We start from the raw sequence: 18080 nt of genomic DNA on the forward strand, positions 1-18080 counted from the left end.
CGTGACCTTATATTGTAAACTGTTTTTAGAGTTCTACTACTGGGTAGTTTCTCTACATCCTGTATCATATCATTATGTCATTATGATCAAATTTACTGGTTGTATTTTTTTATACAGTTGTAAATATCAACAAATAAATAAAATAAAAATAAAAATAAAATTACTATAGTAATTTTTATGAAGGAAGATGGTCCGGGTTGTCAAAGAAGATAATTTAGAATAGTATAGAAACTATTATACACCAACATTTCACTCCACTTTACAGAGCTTCTTGTCTGGTGGCTCTTGTCTGGTAAGTCACTGTGGTTGAGGAGACATAAAGCGTTTTATTTATCTTTACCTCTCCTCATTCTTACTTTTACTTGCCAGACGAGAGTTCTAATGAGGCTCTGCAAAATGGGGGCAAAATGTTGTATAATAAATATTTTCTATATACAATTTTGAACTATTCCTTCAGTCAGAATTGTTATAGTAATTAAAAAAATTACTGTAATAATAATTTATATACTTTTATGGAAAATTAAAAGTCAAAGATCAGTCAGGATATATATATATATAAATTTTTCACTGTCAAGATATTATTAAAAAAAATCAGTAGAGCCAAAAAAAAAAGAAAATATATATATATATAATATGCCTCTCAAAAGGATATGTAAAATGAAGATGTACTGAGTGGTGTCAGAACAACTCAAATAGATAAAAAAACTATTTAGTGTGAGACAACGTTTCGTCCCTCTTTGCGCAGGGCTAAAAAAGATACAAACATCTATAAACTGTAGAAGAAAGCATTGACCGACCATATTGAAATTAAAGAAGAAACTGTTCTCTTACTTTGTATTATTTTGTTATTATTTATTATTTTAGTTCTTTATATATTTTTTTAGCCCTGATGAAGCCCTTCAGTGTGAGGCAAACATTGGCTGATAATAAATAGTTTTTTTTTTTATTATTTGAGTTATTCTGACCTCACCCGGACTTCTTCTTCTTTTTATATACTAGTATGTTTATACCATTAGTTGTATTTTTAAATTAGTTATGTTTTTTGGATATAATTTTGAATTTGCATAGTTTTGATTTATGTTTATTTTTTTATTTATTTATTGATTTGTTTTATGTTATTTATGTTTCTACCTGCACAGATTCTCAATACTATATTAAGAAGACGGTTAGCAACTCCTATACTTACTGTTAGGAAGAAAATCTAACTCGTCTTACGCTACTGTACTGACTCTGAGAATAGTTCATTACCATACTATATTTTACATTCGAATTATATTTTGATTTTCCGTTGAGATTTGTCTAGTCTATTTATACATTTAACCACAACCTAAGGTGCTGTAGAATGACATCTAACGATGGAAAAAATAAACCTAAATTTGTTCTTTGTACATTTTAATATTTTTGTTTATCACTCAATTTTGGTCGAGTATTTGCTGGTACCAGGATTTTCTTAACAAGTCAAAGGAGAGAAGGTGTTAATGATATAAGTATATATTTCTTCTTCGGTGCGTGATTCTAGTTCAGTCTCGTCGTTGTTTTGATCTTGAGCCCTGTGCTAAACCCAGCTTTTGAGGCAACTGTTGTTGCCTCTACAGATCTCGAATAATTAAAAGTGTTAAAAAATTCTATGTTATTTTGGCACCGAGCGATTGATGCTGCTAGGCGCCGGACGGTAGTTGTTATACTTTACTGGATAAATAAATTTTAGGGAGATGGTCCGGGTGTCAGTAAAACAAAAATATTCAATATTGTAAAAGAATCTATTTATTTAGCACCAGTATTTCATCCCACTTTGCTGATCTTCATCAGTGCTGAAAGAGAAATAACTTCAAAAAAATTATTTGTATTTTACTATAATTTACTATCATGAACTTATTAGTGTTGTGATAAGTTAATGATAGTAAAATACAAAAATTGTGAAGGATAGAAACTATTATTAAATGTTATAGTGACAAACAGGTTTATTTTAACTAGGTTAAATTGACTTGGACATAGCCTGCAAATGTTAATAAATCTATGTGAGGATGTGATATTAAATTAAAGATTACCCTTGATGACGGCCAGAAAGGCCGAAACGGTGGACACGTAATATGTTTTAATAAAGAAGGTTGAGACTATTTGGATAATTTGTGTTATTATTAATTAAAACTTTTATTACTAACTTGGTATTATTTATTTTATAGTAAAATTGATTTGGACTGGGAAGATGAAACAAGCATTCATGGAGCTTCAGGGGTCATTTTCGAGGGAAGAAGTAGGGTATTTGATAATACCACGTCATGCTATTGCATTGGCACGTGCCATCCAACTGGTGTACGAGAAATATCTACTTGCCGTTTCGGCGCCCCAGCATTCATATCATTTCCTCATTTCTATCAAGCCGATTCCGTCTTCAGAAAAATGGTTTCTGGGATGGAACCATCTGAAAAGAATCATACGTTTGACCTTACTCTTCATAAGGTAACTAACTTTATTTGGGATTTTTTATGTATATTTTTTAAGAAGATTATATTTTTTTTTAATAATCAAGTTTTTAAGTTTATAATGTAATTGAATTTAAAAAAAGTACTGATTTCCCTCCATTTTTATGGGATTCCTCTTTGATTCATTTTACTGCAAAAATGGGTTATATAAATAGTCAATCTAAATATTAGCGATCAAACCTTGTATAAATTGGATTTATTGTAGGATTATAAAACCAAAAAATTGTTTCGCCATCTAACTTAACAATTTTACATTTTTTTAAAATTAAGTTTTTCTACCTCTTGTTACATTGTTTAGGATGTTATATTTTCAATCGAAAGTACTGTCCTAATATTAGGAATAATTATATGAATAGATGATATTTCAAAAAAGTCTAAAGAATTAGGCCTTTTTAAAATTAAGTTTTTCTCTGTTTTAATATGTTAAATCATAACTTTAAACAGGATAATTTCAATTTTTTGTTTTTACTTTAGGTACAGGCTGTTTCGTGAACACTGTGTTTGTGTAAATGGCAATTACATAAAAGATTTGTCGATTTTGGGACGGGACCTCTCTAAAACTATCATCGTTGATAATTCCCCTCAGGCGTTCGGCTATCAGGTATATCCACTACTAAATAACTATGATATTTATTGATGTTTCGCTTTTGAGTTTTTAAATAAATATTTCAGTAACATTAGCTAATTTTGAATTGATGTTTCTAGTTGGAGAACGGTATTCCAATAGAAAGTTGGTTCATGGACAGATCAGATTCTGAACTGATGAAGCTACTTCCCTTCCTTGAAGATCTAGTTTACATGGTATGTTTATCATTTATACATTTAGCAATATCATAAATTTTTACTACTTTGTGCTGAGGGTACACGTTGGGCCATATAGGATTTTATGACATCAATACCTTATGTTGATTAGTTTAGCGATGGTTGTCATGGAAGGCACCGTCAGTAGAGTTAAGGTGAAGGGAAGAATTGGTGACTCCTTTGCTTTTGGTTCGGGCCATAGGCAGTGTGACTCATTAGCCTTACTCCTTAATATTGTCCTAGTGACCATCATGAGAATGACAGGATTAGATAATGGAGTAACAATATTTCTCAGAATAATTTAACTGCTTACATATGCATAAAATGTGATCTTTGCAGAACGATCACTTTGAGCAGTGTAGGATGCATTCTGTAGGTTGGAAGATGATGCACAGAAAATGGGGCTCTATGTCAACGTTGGCGAAAACAAAATCCTTGTTTTAAGGAAGAAGCTTGTCGTGCACTATAGCTGCCAATGGAGCTTACTTTCCTCTTGCGAGCAAGTTTAGACTATATAAGACCATTATTCGGGCAGTTGCTACATATGCATGTGAGACATGGATCATTATGAAGGCATCTGCGGAACGAATATATTGCTTTGAAAGGAAAATCCTGAGACGAATAGTAAGACCTAAACTGGAGAAAGGAGTTCCCTATCTAAGAACAAACAAGGAAGTCTATTCAATGTACGACAATCGATCGCCCAGTTTTCTCAAGTTGAGTGCTTGAAATGGTTAGAGCATAGTGAGGCAAGAAGGCTGTAGAAGTGTGAGGGGGGAAAAGGGACAAAGGACCTACAGTGTAGACAAAGGATTCTTGTTTGGTGACTGAAGAACAGAGGCAGATAGTGGAGATATGGCACTGAAGGTAAAGTCCCAGTGTTGGAGAAACGTATATAATTTATTTTATTTTTTTTCTTACCTAATAATTTAATTTATTAAACAAATACAATATATATATCTACATATATACATACATATTTAGTGCTCTTCTTTTGCCACATGAGAGACTCTATCAGAAGACTCTATCATGGGAAGACAGAAGGAATTGGGGAAGACCAAAGGCAAGATGGATGTATAATGTAAAATTGGATCTAAGGAAATACCGAAAATTCATCCAGCCAACAGGGTTGACTCAGCAAAGGCCAAAGATGCTCAAAAAATGAATGAATGGCTTTTAGCAGCTAAATGATGTTACGGCGGGTAGGGGTTAGTAACATTTACTAGCCCAACTTTGAATAGAAATTAAAATAAAAGAAACAAAGAGCCGAATTTTGTTATTATTGTATTTTGACCAAGTGGACATAATGAAGTGTAAAACAAAATGAACAAACATAAACTGAAACAAAAGAAGAACTTAACTAAACTTAAAAATATTACAAAAATTATCTTGTAATGTTAAACTTCAAAAGAAAAAAAATCCTTGTGGAGGATGAGCCGACTTTGATTGGAGTCCGTTCTCCTTAGCAAAAATGACTAAGATGGCCAGACCGCTGGCTATGAAGACTCAGTAGTTTGAAGAAAGACCTCAGTCGATGTGTGTGCACACAATGAAACTTAAATATGTTTTTTTTTTTAAGACAAAAGACCACATCTCTTTTAACATAATAAAAAAACCGTATGTTCTATAATTGATTATAAACATATGTTGGCCGGAACAGATTTGAAAAAAGTTCAGATAAATTAAAATCAACCAGAATTTATCAAAACGAAAGGTGATGACTTTTGGAAATCGTATGTGGCCCTACTTTGAAACCCTTGGCTCAAAGTTAAACCATTTTATGTATGTGACTGAGTAAATATTTAATTTTAAAATAAGTAAAATTTTTTGAAAAACTAATTAATTTTTTTTAATTTTTAGAATGAAGATGTTCGACCACATATTCGAGACAAGTTCAGGCTGTTCACATTTCTTCCTCCTGATTAATTATTTCAGGAAACATCCTTATGCAGCTTAGGAAGTTGTTGATGGAAACGTTTATTGTTAATTTGTTGTTTAGTTTCTTTTTAATTTGAAAACCCTCCAAAGTTTAAGTTTGGATAATTTTTTTTATCTAATTTGTGCGATCAAAGTAACAGTAGAATGTTAGGTGTTAGTTAAAACTAAAAAATGTTTCATTTTTGATCTCCAATTTTTTTTTTTTTTTTTTTGGTTTTTTTAGGAAAAATGTTTAATTTAGTTTAAATCAAAGTCAATGCTTTAGGAGAAAATTTTATTGTAATTTTTAAACTTATTTTAGATTAACATATCTAAGTTGATTCTTAAATTTTAATAGATCGATGAAGAGTTAGATCGGATGAAAATTAATTGTTCTGTATTTACAATTTGTTTTTAAAAATCGTTTTACAAAAATTGTTTATTCTGAATAATTAAATTTTGTTTTGTTTATTTTATTAAGTTATGTTTTGAACAATTTTTCTGTTTTATTTGATACAAATGGTTCGGAGTTTTCTAATAGTTATTTTAGAATTTTAGATTTTTTTTTAGTCGGCTGTTCTTTTGAAGGTATTCAAATCTTGTTAAAACTACTTAAGGCGAAATTAAGAATTATATTTTGATTATTTAATTTTTTAGAAAAAAGTTTTATATTTATTTCTAGATGTTATATAAAAAGTTTATTGTTTCTTTTCTTCTGTTAGTGTACAGTTACTTAATCTTAGGGATTTCTATTGTTAATACAAGTGAGATATTTGTGTTAAAAAAAATGTATTTGTTTTATTCAAAAATTAACTAGATTATATTTAAAGATAGAAAAGAAAATTATGAATCATTTGAAATTTGAAAGACAACAAGAAAATTATAAAGGGAAATGTCAAAACTAAAGATGGATGTTAACATTGACTATGTAAGTGTAATACTGGTGGATTACCGAGATAATTTTGAAATCTGATCATTCAAAATTTGAAGTGAGGGGGCTACGAGGCAAATGCCAAAATAACGGCCAAACAACAGCTTCTGATTTTAGAAATAAGCGTAGGGGTCTTCACGATTCAAGTCATTCGCATCAGTCTGGTTTTTTAATGACAATTGTCATACTGACTGACCGTCTGGGGGATTAAAATCCGATTGTATCTTCTTGAATTTTTATTGAAAGTAACTTATGAACTCCTCTAAAATAAATATTTTGGGCCGCCCATAGCTCAGTGGTTAAGACACAGTCTTACCAATGTGATTGTCTATTGGCGGTGCCGGTTCGAATCCGGCCTGGGACGTTGACTTTTTTCATTGAGTGGCGGTCCCACAAAATGAAGAACTTTGACCCCCAACCATGGTTAGGCTGTATAGGACTCCAATGGGAGTCTTGGCCGAAAAAATAAATAAATATTTTTGAACGGGTCTGGAGCAGTGGTGCCTATTTGCTCTATTTAAATTTAAATTGAGATAACTTATTAGCTACTTAAATAAATTATCAAAATTTAATAATTTCATCAATTCATTGTTTAAGAGGAATCACGTTAAAGAGATCGGTGATGAGGGATCAGTTACAGCTCTTGGAAGCTTAAGGATTACGTTACTATGTGATAATATAAATAGGCTTTGCCTCATTCAGGGTATATTGAATTCAGATTTCTTTTTAAATAATCTAGTAAGTAACTATACACTAATAGATACTACTTTATAATTTTTTTTTTTTAAATGAATATATTTTTTTAAATTGTTTATAAAAATAATTTAATTTAATTTTTTTTTTTGTTTTACTTGGTACGATACAGATATAAATTATATATTTTTTGATATTTTAGCCACGTATACTGATGTACAAAATGTTGACTTATTAATAATTAGTGAAATTTTTTAAAGAACTTCGTATTAATATCAAAGAACACAATTATTATTCGATAACAATTTCTAAAAATTTAATAAAACCAAATCATACTTTTTTATATCTGTACCTCAGAACCATACGAACGTAAGTCACCTTAGGCCAACTATTCAAGGGTAGTACAAACATTGGTTAGGACTTACATTCTTACTGCCCTTAGAAAATCCTGAGAGTAATTTTTCAATGCTCTTTAAGTTGTTATGGTTTATTGTAAAATGAAATCCTACATATAATGATGTAATATTCCGAAAATCGTAATAATTAAACTTAGTCTGGTTCCCAGGTACAGATATTTGACTTTTTTGACAAATGTTAGACTTCTTTATCCATCATGTTGTTTCTTACCTGATGATTAATGATTTAATGTTGCCATCCATTTCTAAAAATACTTTCTTATTAGCACATTTTTTTATTTATTATTTTATGATTTTTTTTTATGTCAAATTTTATTTTGACACTTCGCTATTCTATGTTAGATTATTTCAATATTTTTTATTACCTGATAGTTCCATATCACTGCCCCAGTTGAACAGTGTATCATTTCTATAAATGGTTATTTTGAGATATACGTGTAATCTTAGCAATATATAGGATACATATACATAGGAAAACATATGTCATGATATCTAAATAAGAAAAATAGTTCAAGATATTAGAGTTTTGAACTGTATAGATCATATCCTTATCGTTAAGATTACGTGGATATCTATAAATAACAATTTTTTAAGATGTTACACTGTTGAACTGGGACAGTGATATGTACAATTTTATATTTGCGTCTCTATTGTTTTTTATTAAAAAGCATTATTAAATTCTCAGAAATTATTATCAAATAAAATCACTTAAATAAAATGAAAAAAAAAAAATGAAATTTTTAAAATTTATTCTGTCAGTGCGCTTAATATAAATTTTTTTTTTTATTCAAGGCTTATTGTGCCATAATTTATGCTATATTTATAAAAAATACAAAATAAATATTAAAAATTTAATTTTAATTATTTCTTATTATTTTTTGAAAATAATGTTTAAAAAATATATTGAGTTATATTTTTAAAATTTGGATGTAGGGCACATATTTGAGTGCTTTCACATATTCAGATTGGTATCTAATAAGTCAACATTTTGTACATAATTTATATGACTATCGATTTGAATTATGAAAGCTGTTTTATTATTACGTGATATGTTTCAAGTTGTTTAATTTTCCTCAGTATGTTTCATTCTTTCTTTTAATTGTTAATCGAGTTAGAGTAGCCTGTGAGTTAAGGAAAAGTGATATGTTTTAAGTTGTTTTGTTTTCCTCGGTATGTTTCAATCTGTTACCGAGGTAGGATAGGCTATGAGGTAGAGAAAACTATGTTTTATGTTTTATTTTCTTCAATATGTTTCATTTTTTCTTTTAATCGGTAACCGAGTTAGGGTAGCCTGTGAGGTGGGGAAAAATGAATTAATTGTGCCTTCATCATACAGATTAGAGTTATAATAAATATATGTCCTTTTTTTTTCATTTTATTTTAAATAAACTCATTATTTTTATTATTATTTTTTTTGTTTTTTGAAAACATGTTCGTTTGGGACATGTTTTGAGAGAAAATGTGAGAAAAAAATAGGACGGTTGTTTATTAATTAAAACACAGATGCACCACGATCACTTAAGATATAAGATATGTAAAATTATGCTTGAAAATCCTGTTGAGTTAGGAACATTTTAGATTAGCTAGAATATTCTATTTTCCATTATTATTTTTCGAGAGGAGAAAAAAAGATGCTTACGGAAGAATGTTAACAAGAATCGAATTAATTAAATGTTATATATTCGGGGCCAGGCAATAGTTGAGCTTAATGTATAATTGTTTTCCTCGCATTATGTTTTATAACAATTAAAGTTTATTTATTTTCTTATTTTTTCTTTTAGCGAAGAAGAATCAATTTAAAATCGATTGTATATGTACATATTATTTTACCATGTTAAAAAGTAACAAATGTTGGACTTGTTATATCAAGAAAAATCCTTTATTAATAAATGTTTTTGTTTGTTTTCTTTTAAATAAATAAAAAAAAAAAATGAAGGTATTTAAATGTTGTCTGTTGTAAAGTGATGTCTGAATATGATAACTTATGTACGTAGCATCACTTTAGTATTTTTTTGTATATTAATGAAGATTGAATGTAGTATGTTTTTGCTGCATTAGAGATCAAATATAGCCGATATATCATCCTCAATTTGTTTTTTTTGTTTTTTTTCACTAAATGGTATAATTGAGGTATTCACTTGTAAAACAAGTGATAGCTGGTCGGAAGAAACCATGGCAACTAACAAAGATGGCCGCCCGACACAGTCTGTTTCTTAATGATAAGAAAATTAAATCCAATATTTTCAAAGTTAGTAACAGTTCTGACAAGAGCTCTTTTGGTGATAGCAATGCTGAAGACCTGAACTATGGTTTTGTGTATGAGTGCAAACGAATCAGTTCCAAGTTACTCCTAAAATAAAGTAAGAAAACTGTTTTGAAGTAAAACATGATATCTACAGCAGATAAGATGTTTTATCATCTTGTCATTTAACTTACTAAACAAAAGTATTTTTAACTTTGATTTCTTCAACCATGAGTCAAGTATGTGAAAGCTGAACTTGATAAAACATAAAAAATTTATAATTTGGAATCTACTTACAAATGTTTCATTATATTAGGTAGAATACAAATTTGTGCTAAGGCGAACATGTTATCTGCTGCAATTTAACCCCCACTAGGTCTGTCAATTCTGTACCATCTGTTGTAGTAGCATTTTTGATAGTTGACAGTATATGTAACGACCATGAAGCTACTGTTGTGTTAAAACTCATTCAAATCACATTAGGTGTCAGATACCATGTTTTATGATCGAGTACCTCAAATATTGTAAAACATTGTATCTGCAAGTATATTCCTCTATTATTCGTTCTTATGTCCCAAAAAATTGTGAGTAGCAGATAGTAAAAGTTTTATGTTTTTAATATACATGAAATAATTGGGTATTATAATTTTGTGATTTTTGTTGCCTCCAAGTACCAAATATTATCCTCAAACTTTAATTATCGATTTTCCACATGTTTTCATTTTGTTAGTTACCATGTTTTACGACTGAACACCTTAATTATTATTGGATATTTCAACATCTGAAAAATGTTTTTGTTACACCTACATTAAATGAACATTGTTAATTACGTTGCTTGAGGGTATGAAAATATTATTTGAAGACTTCGAGTACCGAGTAATTCATTCAGGTAAACTTTCTGGGACAGTTAAAACCATGGCTGGAGTGAGCATGTGTCCTGTCTTCTATTTTATTTCATGTAATGGATTATGTAATACCTACAACCATAGGAAATAGAAAGAGTGTGTATACAATGTAATACAGTAGAAGTCTTTAATACAATATTAAAGACCTACTAGAAGATTTTATGAGGAGAAGATGGTCGGGGGTGCGGTAAACAAAGATACAGAGAGAGAGAGAGAGAGAGAAATGTTTTATTCATTCATGCTGCCCAAATACATCGGGTTGCTATATTATACAGGATACTTATCAATCCGTAATCGGACATTTATAAATTACATATTTTTACATGGTATAATAAAATAGGAAGAAAACATTTTTTTTTTCCCCACAGTTTTCTTTTACAATTACAAATTTCAGTATACACACCAAATACAAAGATTTCAATTTATTCCTTTTTTTTTCCCCCTTCTTGTCTATTCCATTTCACAATTTTTATTTCATTTTATCGACAAATTCACTCTTCCGAATTTACCCTCCCAGATCCTCCCAGTGACCCGCTAAACAAATTCACTATTAGACGGCAATGTGAGATCAAACCACAGAAATACTAGTCACAGCAGTAGATCAGTTTACAGTAAAACAAGCAAATAAATACATTTTACCAAAACAAAACTAATACATAGATTGAAAGGAAAATAGAATAAAAAGTTGGTTAAAAGAAATACTAGATTGGATACATAAGTAAAAAAAAAATAATAATAATAAAATAATTTAATGAATAAACAAGTTAAAACACACAAATCGACAGGTCCACCTACTAAAATAAATAAATAAAACAATTATTTGTGCTGACGTTTTGACCAGAATTTCAGACCTTCATCAGGGCGAATTCAGACTTGGGCGAAAGTTCCGTCTAAAGTGCCATGTTTTGTTATATTACATACAATACCAGTTTGTGTTAGAACAAACGAGTTATCTGTGAGTAACTCTGAGTATCATGTTTCATACCCACTAGGTCTGTTATGACAGTATTTACTATCTTGACAGCATTGTAGCTCTAGGTCTTGCATGATAATTTATTACGGTACATATGACATGAAAAAAAAGTTTTTTTTCCATACGAAACCCTCCATTCCAGCTCTCCATGGTCGCCTTACTTATATGACTTTTCAAACAGACAATTACAGCGAGTAGGTTGGTCGATGTACAACATGTCACAATCTCACAAGAGGAGATCACAACATTAAAAAAAAAGGCTATCCTAAAGGTTGGAATTCCAATGTTTCTGGAAATTTATATATTTTTTTAGATATCAGTATGAAGGGTGTTTGTTGAGTTCCTAATGTTGACACTATCATTACCTCAAGATTTGTTTATTTAACGCATTTCATACTTTAACTGGCCTAAATATAAGTGTCATAAGGGTTCTTAGAATTAACTAGAAATAATTTAATGCATGAATTACTAAACAAATTTACTATTGTTTGTTCCTAACTAACCAATTTAAAACACACATGAATAAATATGACTGAAAAATTATACATCGTTTGAACTCAGATCAATAAAATAAACAAATATAAAATGAGAATTTAGAATGTTAAAATAATAATAGTTCAACTAACTGCATAAAAAGAGAATGAATAAGAAATGTAGAAAATAATAGTTCCGATAAGAACCGTTAGAGGCCAGCATCATCCAAACAGCTTGAACATACTTTTAATTTAATAATAGTTTGACTAACTGTATAAAGGTAGCAGCACCAATCAGGAATGTTAGGAATAGTAGTTTTATTAACTGCCGCAAGAGACCAGCACCATCCAAATAGCCATATTTCAAGTCTAGCTGGAAAATTTTTATTTTGTATTAGGATATTAGGAACTTGCAGGAGCTCAGCAAGTCCGCCTGACGTGTTGAAACAAATCTATCGCAAATATGTTCCAACACAAGTTATAACTATCTGATCCGATCAGTAGAGCTCCAGCAAGTTCCTAATATCCTAATACAAAATAAAAATTTTCCTCCTAGACTTCGGATATGGCTGTTTGGATGGTGCTGGCCTCTTGCGGCGGTTAACAAAACTACTATTCTTAACTTTTCTGACTGGTTCTGCTATCTTTATGCAGCTAGTCGAACTATTAATAAAAGTATCAAGCTATATTTCGACTTAGGAAACGGCTGTTTGGATAGTGCTGATCTCTAACGTTGATAACTAAAACTATTATTTTCTACATTTCTTATTCATTCTGTTTTTATGCAGTTAGTTGAACTATTATTATCTAAACATTCTGAATTGAAAGATCAGTTAGAAACTTCAAGTAATTATGAATTATTATTATTATATCACAATATGAATTATTATATATACTGTAAAAATTTAAATATAAGAAGATGGTCAGGGTTGCAGTAAAAAAAAGGACAAATAGTTTATAACTATTTGTTCTTTTTTTAACTGCAACCCTGACCATCTTATATTTTATTATATACACTATATTATTCTTTTTAAATTAAATTAAAATCCAGGATCCCTGGAGGGCTCCAAAACCCATCAGAGTTGACTCACAGCTATAGTGTATTGTTCATCTTCATTTATAACAAGTTCTTATGGTGCATATGTCCTCATAAAACATGTTAAAAGCCTAACTCCTTAAAAAATGTAAATAGTTAACTTTTCTTAAAAAAACTAAATTCTAATATTATTTGAAGTTTTTAAAATATCTTTTATAACAATGCAATAGACAGGTAGAATTATTGTACCTTTTTTTCCCGATCCCTCTAAAACAGAAAAACAGAATGCATTACATATGGTTTCATAACGCAAATTAGATGCTTCCTTTTTCTACCGTCGGTACTTGAAGGTATACAGTGAATTACTTATCTGATGTTTTGATGTCTGTTCAGTGAGAATTCGACTAGAAATATTTGGAGGTGAGGTGGCCTCCTTGTAATGATTGAACAAAGAATAGCAAAAATAAAGAAATTAATGTTTATAGATGAAAGATAATTAGTAAATAACAAAAAAATAGTCAGAAGTCGAAAAATAAAAGGAAGTCATATGAAATGACTCCAAGTATTTGTTCATAGTTGCTTGAAAAGAATACTTGGCATCCGCTGGCTTGAAATTATTTCCAATAAAGACTTGAAACGGAGTACTGACCTTGAGCAGATAGAGGAACTGATGATGAAAACGAAATGGAAGTGGTTTGGCCGCACCTTAAGACTGCATGACAGTGCTATTAGTACTTTAATGAAAACTATGTATAATTACTAGTCAAAATTCATGAGTCTGCCAAATATAGGTAGGGAGAATAAAAAATGACGACTGTTTCAAAGTGATAAGAAAAAGTAATTTTTCATTCGGGGCTCGATATCTCAAAAAGTAGGAACAACACAAGAAAACCTAAGAGAATGTCATTTAAAGAAGAGTAAATTTGCTAAAATATGAGCACTAATAGAGTTATTTACATTAAATAGTTTTTGAGATATAGCTTTTTAAAAAGTAACATTTCATAAAAATGTTGTATGGGACGTACTGAAAGATCAGTAATTAGTGAATTTATTTTGAAAAATTTACATCTCAAAAACAATTTGACGTACAGATGTCTACTAGCACTCAAATTAAAGCTAGTTAAATGAGCTATAAAGTATTTTATGATGTTTGTAGGAGTAATAGTTTACATGAAATTCGCTAAAATAATTTGATTTACAGTTGTTTAGACAAATTTTCATTTGCCAAATTTATATTCATATGTGAATATCATAAAAACTACTTCTTCTACGAAGATAAGTGTCATAAACTACTTTATAGTAAGTTAAATTTCCTTTATTTTGAGTGTTTGCTGACATATGTGCGTCTTATGGATCTAGAGATATATTTTTTCAAAAATCCAACATTTTATAGGAACAACTATAAATTAACATTTTGTGAGTTTATTTTGTCAAATATCATAAGAACTACTACTCCTATAAAGATAAACATAATGATCTATTTTGTATTAAATTTAACTAGTTTTAATTTGAGCGCTGGCAAACATCTGTACGTCCAACGGTTTCTAAAATAAAGTTTTTCATAAATCAGACTTGTTGTCCGAACAACTATAAATCAATTTATTTTAGCAAATATCATGAAAACTACTATTCCTACAAAGGTAAAGGTCATAACCTTATTTATAGTCCATTAAACTAGCTTTAATTTGAGTGCTAATATACGTCTGTACGTCACATAGTTCCTGAGATATAGATTTCTTAAAATAAATTAGTTAATTACTAATCTTTCAGAAGATTTTTAAGAAATTTTACTTTTTAAAAAGCTATATCTCGAGAACTATTGGGCGTAATGAGCTCTGCTCCGAATGAAAAATCAATGTTTTTTTAAGGTTTTGAAACAGCCGTCATTTTTTAATCCCCCTACCTATACTTGGCAGATTCATCGATTTTGACTATTAATTATACATAGTTTTTATTGAAGTAATCAAAAATTGGGGTGAGATAACTGCCTTTTTTTCTTCCTGTCTCTTGTACTATATAGAGAAATATGTACTTGACTGGAATCCAGAGGATGCTTGGAAGCAAGAATGATTATAATTTTACAGAGCTAAGTTTTTTTATAAAAGTTTCTTCTATGAAAACAATCCCAAAAGTAAGTTATACTTTTCAAAATGATGAATTCTATTTATTTCCTATAATATTTACATAATTTGAAAGGTTGAACTTTTGTTTATTTTTCTTTAATTCCTATTTCAGTCAATGTATTTGAAAGAAAAGATGTGAAATTGGAAACCAGTCACCCAAGACAGGCAATCATGGAGAAGGCTGGTTCTGCAGCCAAGTTTTACTAGGTCTAGAGTTTGTATGGTGTAGATCCACCCGAAAAAAAAAATAATATTGGAAATCAGGTTGATCGTTTAGAATTCTGTCAAAATGGAATAAAATGATTATTCTGCTTACTTTTTATATGATTAAATATTTTTGTTAAAGTATAAATAAGCATCAGACAGTATTGGCTTATCATTAGATAACATATATTGGACTAAGTAAGGAGAGATGTACTATATTAACAATATTATAATTGAAAAAAAATACAATATAATAATGTTAGGCAATTATTAGAAAAATAATAAAACTTATCAATGATAAAATAAAATGGAATGGAATATATATTTTAGTGTATTGGAAGGTGGGTTGATGGCCCTGAAACATTTTAATTCAATTAATGAGCTTCTGAATAAAGTATATTTAACAGGGAAAATATTTCGACTGCATACAGCTAGATAATATAAAAATCTTCCAGTCATAGAACCTAAATTATAAGTTTTTACTTTTCTTCCTGTTGGTCCACCTTCTGAAAAGAAAAGTTGGTTTTCATAAGATATATATTTTTGTACATCCTTGATTTATTCACCATATGTGATGTTTCTGGATCTGCTCTTCGTTAGCATCACTTGTTATCACTGAATGAAGTTAAAAAGCCCTGACTTTTCTTGTTTCACAGATATGATCCCTTCTATATCTTCCACTATGATATAAATCACAGTTACGAGTTGTATTAAAAAAAATTATTATCTTAAGTCGAATCAAAGTTTTAAAGTTGAAATAGTTTTCTAAATATAATAAAATTGTTGTTGGTTGTTTATTTTAAAATCTTTAAATTTAAAAAAGAATGGGATCGTAATATTTCAGTTTTCTATGTTTTCGCTTTTTTCTTTTAATCCACATTTTCCAGATATCATGTACGCTTATATTGGTGAAAAGACGTGACAAACAAGCAACTAACACTGAAACAGAGAGAAAAAAAGGAGAATTAACTTTCGAACTTCAGTTACTTTAAATTATTTTCACCAGCTAAATAAAACAAATATTGCTGTCCCAGCTCAACAGTATAAAATTTTAAAAAATGGTTATTTTGAGATATGCATTTAATCTTAGGCTATGATCTATACAGTGAAACATGTGTCATAAAATCTAAGTAAAAAAATATTTTGAGATATTACAATTTTGAATGGTATAGATCTTACCCTTATTGTTAAGATTACATGTATATTTTGATATATTACTGTTTTGAACTGTATAGATCTTACCCTTTTTGCTAAGATTACATTTATATCTCAAAATAACCATTTTTTGAGATGTTACACTGTTGAACTGAAACAGCAGTATATTGATAACAAAAATATATGAAATAAAATAAGTTAACCTTAATATCTCATGAAAATTCTGAGTACCATTTAGAAAATAGTGATGAATACAGAATTGACTTATTATCTAATTAATATGTTATAAATTAATAATTAGAGTAGATATTTTAATTTAAATAGTAAATATTGGTGAATAATCCTACATAATGAAATGCTATTCAATTAAAAATTAACCAGGCAAAAGCACTTTAACTTAAAAAAAATTAAATTTTTCAATAATTAACAGAACAATTAGTGTTTGATTACTTCTTTTCAAGTTATTGCACAATTTTCTAAAAATCAGAATGTTTAAAATTGGTGAAGTAATATAATTAAAATGGATTAATTTCTTTCCAGATTTTGAGATTTTATGTTGTAGGAACCCAACAAATAGTTAATTTGAAGAATCGTATAAAAGCCAAGGATCATCAATAAAATTACATCCATTCATAAAATTGAATTCATTCATGTTTAATTAATATTACCCCGAAAACTTTCATGTATTTCATTGAAATATTTAGATTAAATTTAATTTATTAAGGTAGATAACAAATTTATTTGTTAGATGTATTGTATAGTACTATTGTAATATTGAACATTACTGCAATCTTGTGCAAGAATTTATTTAAATTTTACAATTTACATTCTTATGTATGTTTTAAAGAATTTTAAATTAATTTTTTTTTTATTTTATTTATTTATTGATATTTACAACTGTATAAAAAAATGTAACCAGTAAATTTGATCATAATGACATAATGATATGATACAGGATGTAGAGAAACTACCCAGTAGTAGAACTCTAAAAACAGTTTACAATATAAGGTCACGAGGTCATCTTCTTTTCAGGCGCCTCGGAGGATTGCCAGGAATGGAAGAGGAAGCAAGGTTAGAAACGAGTGGGTTTGGGTGGTTAGGGAGTTTATTATGGAAGGAATAATATCGGGTTCGGGCTAGATCGGTTACATAAGGAACATTTAGGTCTTTATGGATGGTTTTATTAGTAACAAAATAAGGAGCATTGAGGATTTTACGAAGGATTTTGGATTGTAAAGATTGGATATGAGAGGAATTCGAAGGTTTAGTGGAGCCCCAAAGCTCAACTCCGTATGTCCAGATTTAAATTAATGAAATTGGTTCATTCTTAAGATAAAAATACTTCTATTGGAACTTTGGAGAAACAATGACTTGAGGGTAATATTTTATTCAAAATGAATTAATAAATGTAAAATTATAAAACAATATTAAATATTAATTTATGTAAAAAATATATCATGAGAGATAGTTGACTTATACGAGGAGGAGATGGTTGGGGGGTGCGGTCAAAATATAACACAAATAAGTTGAAATAACTTATTTAGTCCTGCCAACGTTTTGGCCAGAATTTCTAGCCATCATCAGGGCTAAGAACAGAACAAGATAACAACTAATGAATACAGAAAATAAAAAATAAAATACAAACAGAACGATATAAAGTAATTGTACAGAATAGAATTAATAAAATTAAAGTGATGAAAGAAGTGGAAAATAAAATGTATATATAGG

At 29.2% G+C, this 18080-nt stretch overlaps 2 protein-coding genes across 4 annotated transcripts in view; one reads left to right on the plus strand and one right to left on the minus strand.

Moving 5' to 3' along the window:
• Positions 1–9330, plus strand: part of LOC106678281 (CTD small phosphatase-like protein 2) — a 40441-nt gene extending 31111 nt beyond the window's left edge. For all 3 annotated transcript variants that reach the window (XM_067047611.1, XM_067047612.1, XM_067047613.1), the window contains exons 8-10: positions 2958–3084; positions 3189–3284; positions 5145–9330. In XM_067047611.1, coding sequence (XP_066903712.1) covers positions 2958–3084; positions 3189–3284; positions 5145–5210 — 289 coding nt within the window. In that variant the 3' untranslated portion in view covers positions 5211–9330. The remainder of the gene's footprint in view (positions 1–2957; positions 3085–3188; positions 3285–5144) is intronic.
• A 6036-nt stretch (positions 9331–15366) lies between these two features.
• Positions 15367–18080, minus strand: part of LOC112211348 (amiloride-sensitive sodium channel subunit gamma-like) — a 31757-nt gene continuing 29043 nt past the window's right edge. Inside the window, exon 9 of the mRNA XM_067047604.1 lies at positions 15367–16136. Coding sequence (XP_066903705.1) covers positions 16012–16136 — 125 coding nt within the window. The 3' untranslated portion in view covers positions 15367–16011. The remainder of the gene's footprint in view (positions 16137–18080) is intronic.

Source organism: Halyomorpha halys, unplaced genomic scaffold, assembly GCF_000696795.3.
Source record: "Halyomorpha halys isolate HHAL.00 unplaced genomic scaffold, Hhal_1.1 Scaffold132.1, whole genome shotgun sequence".
In the NCBI taxonomy this organism is placed as follows: Eukaryota; Metazoa; Arthropoda; class Insecta; order Hemiptera; family Pentatomidae; genus Halyomorpha; species Halyomorpha halys.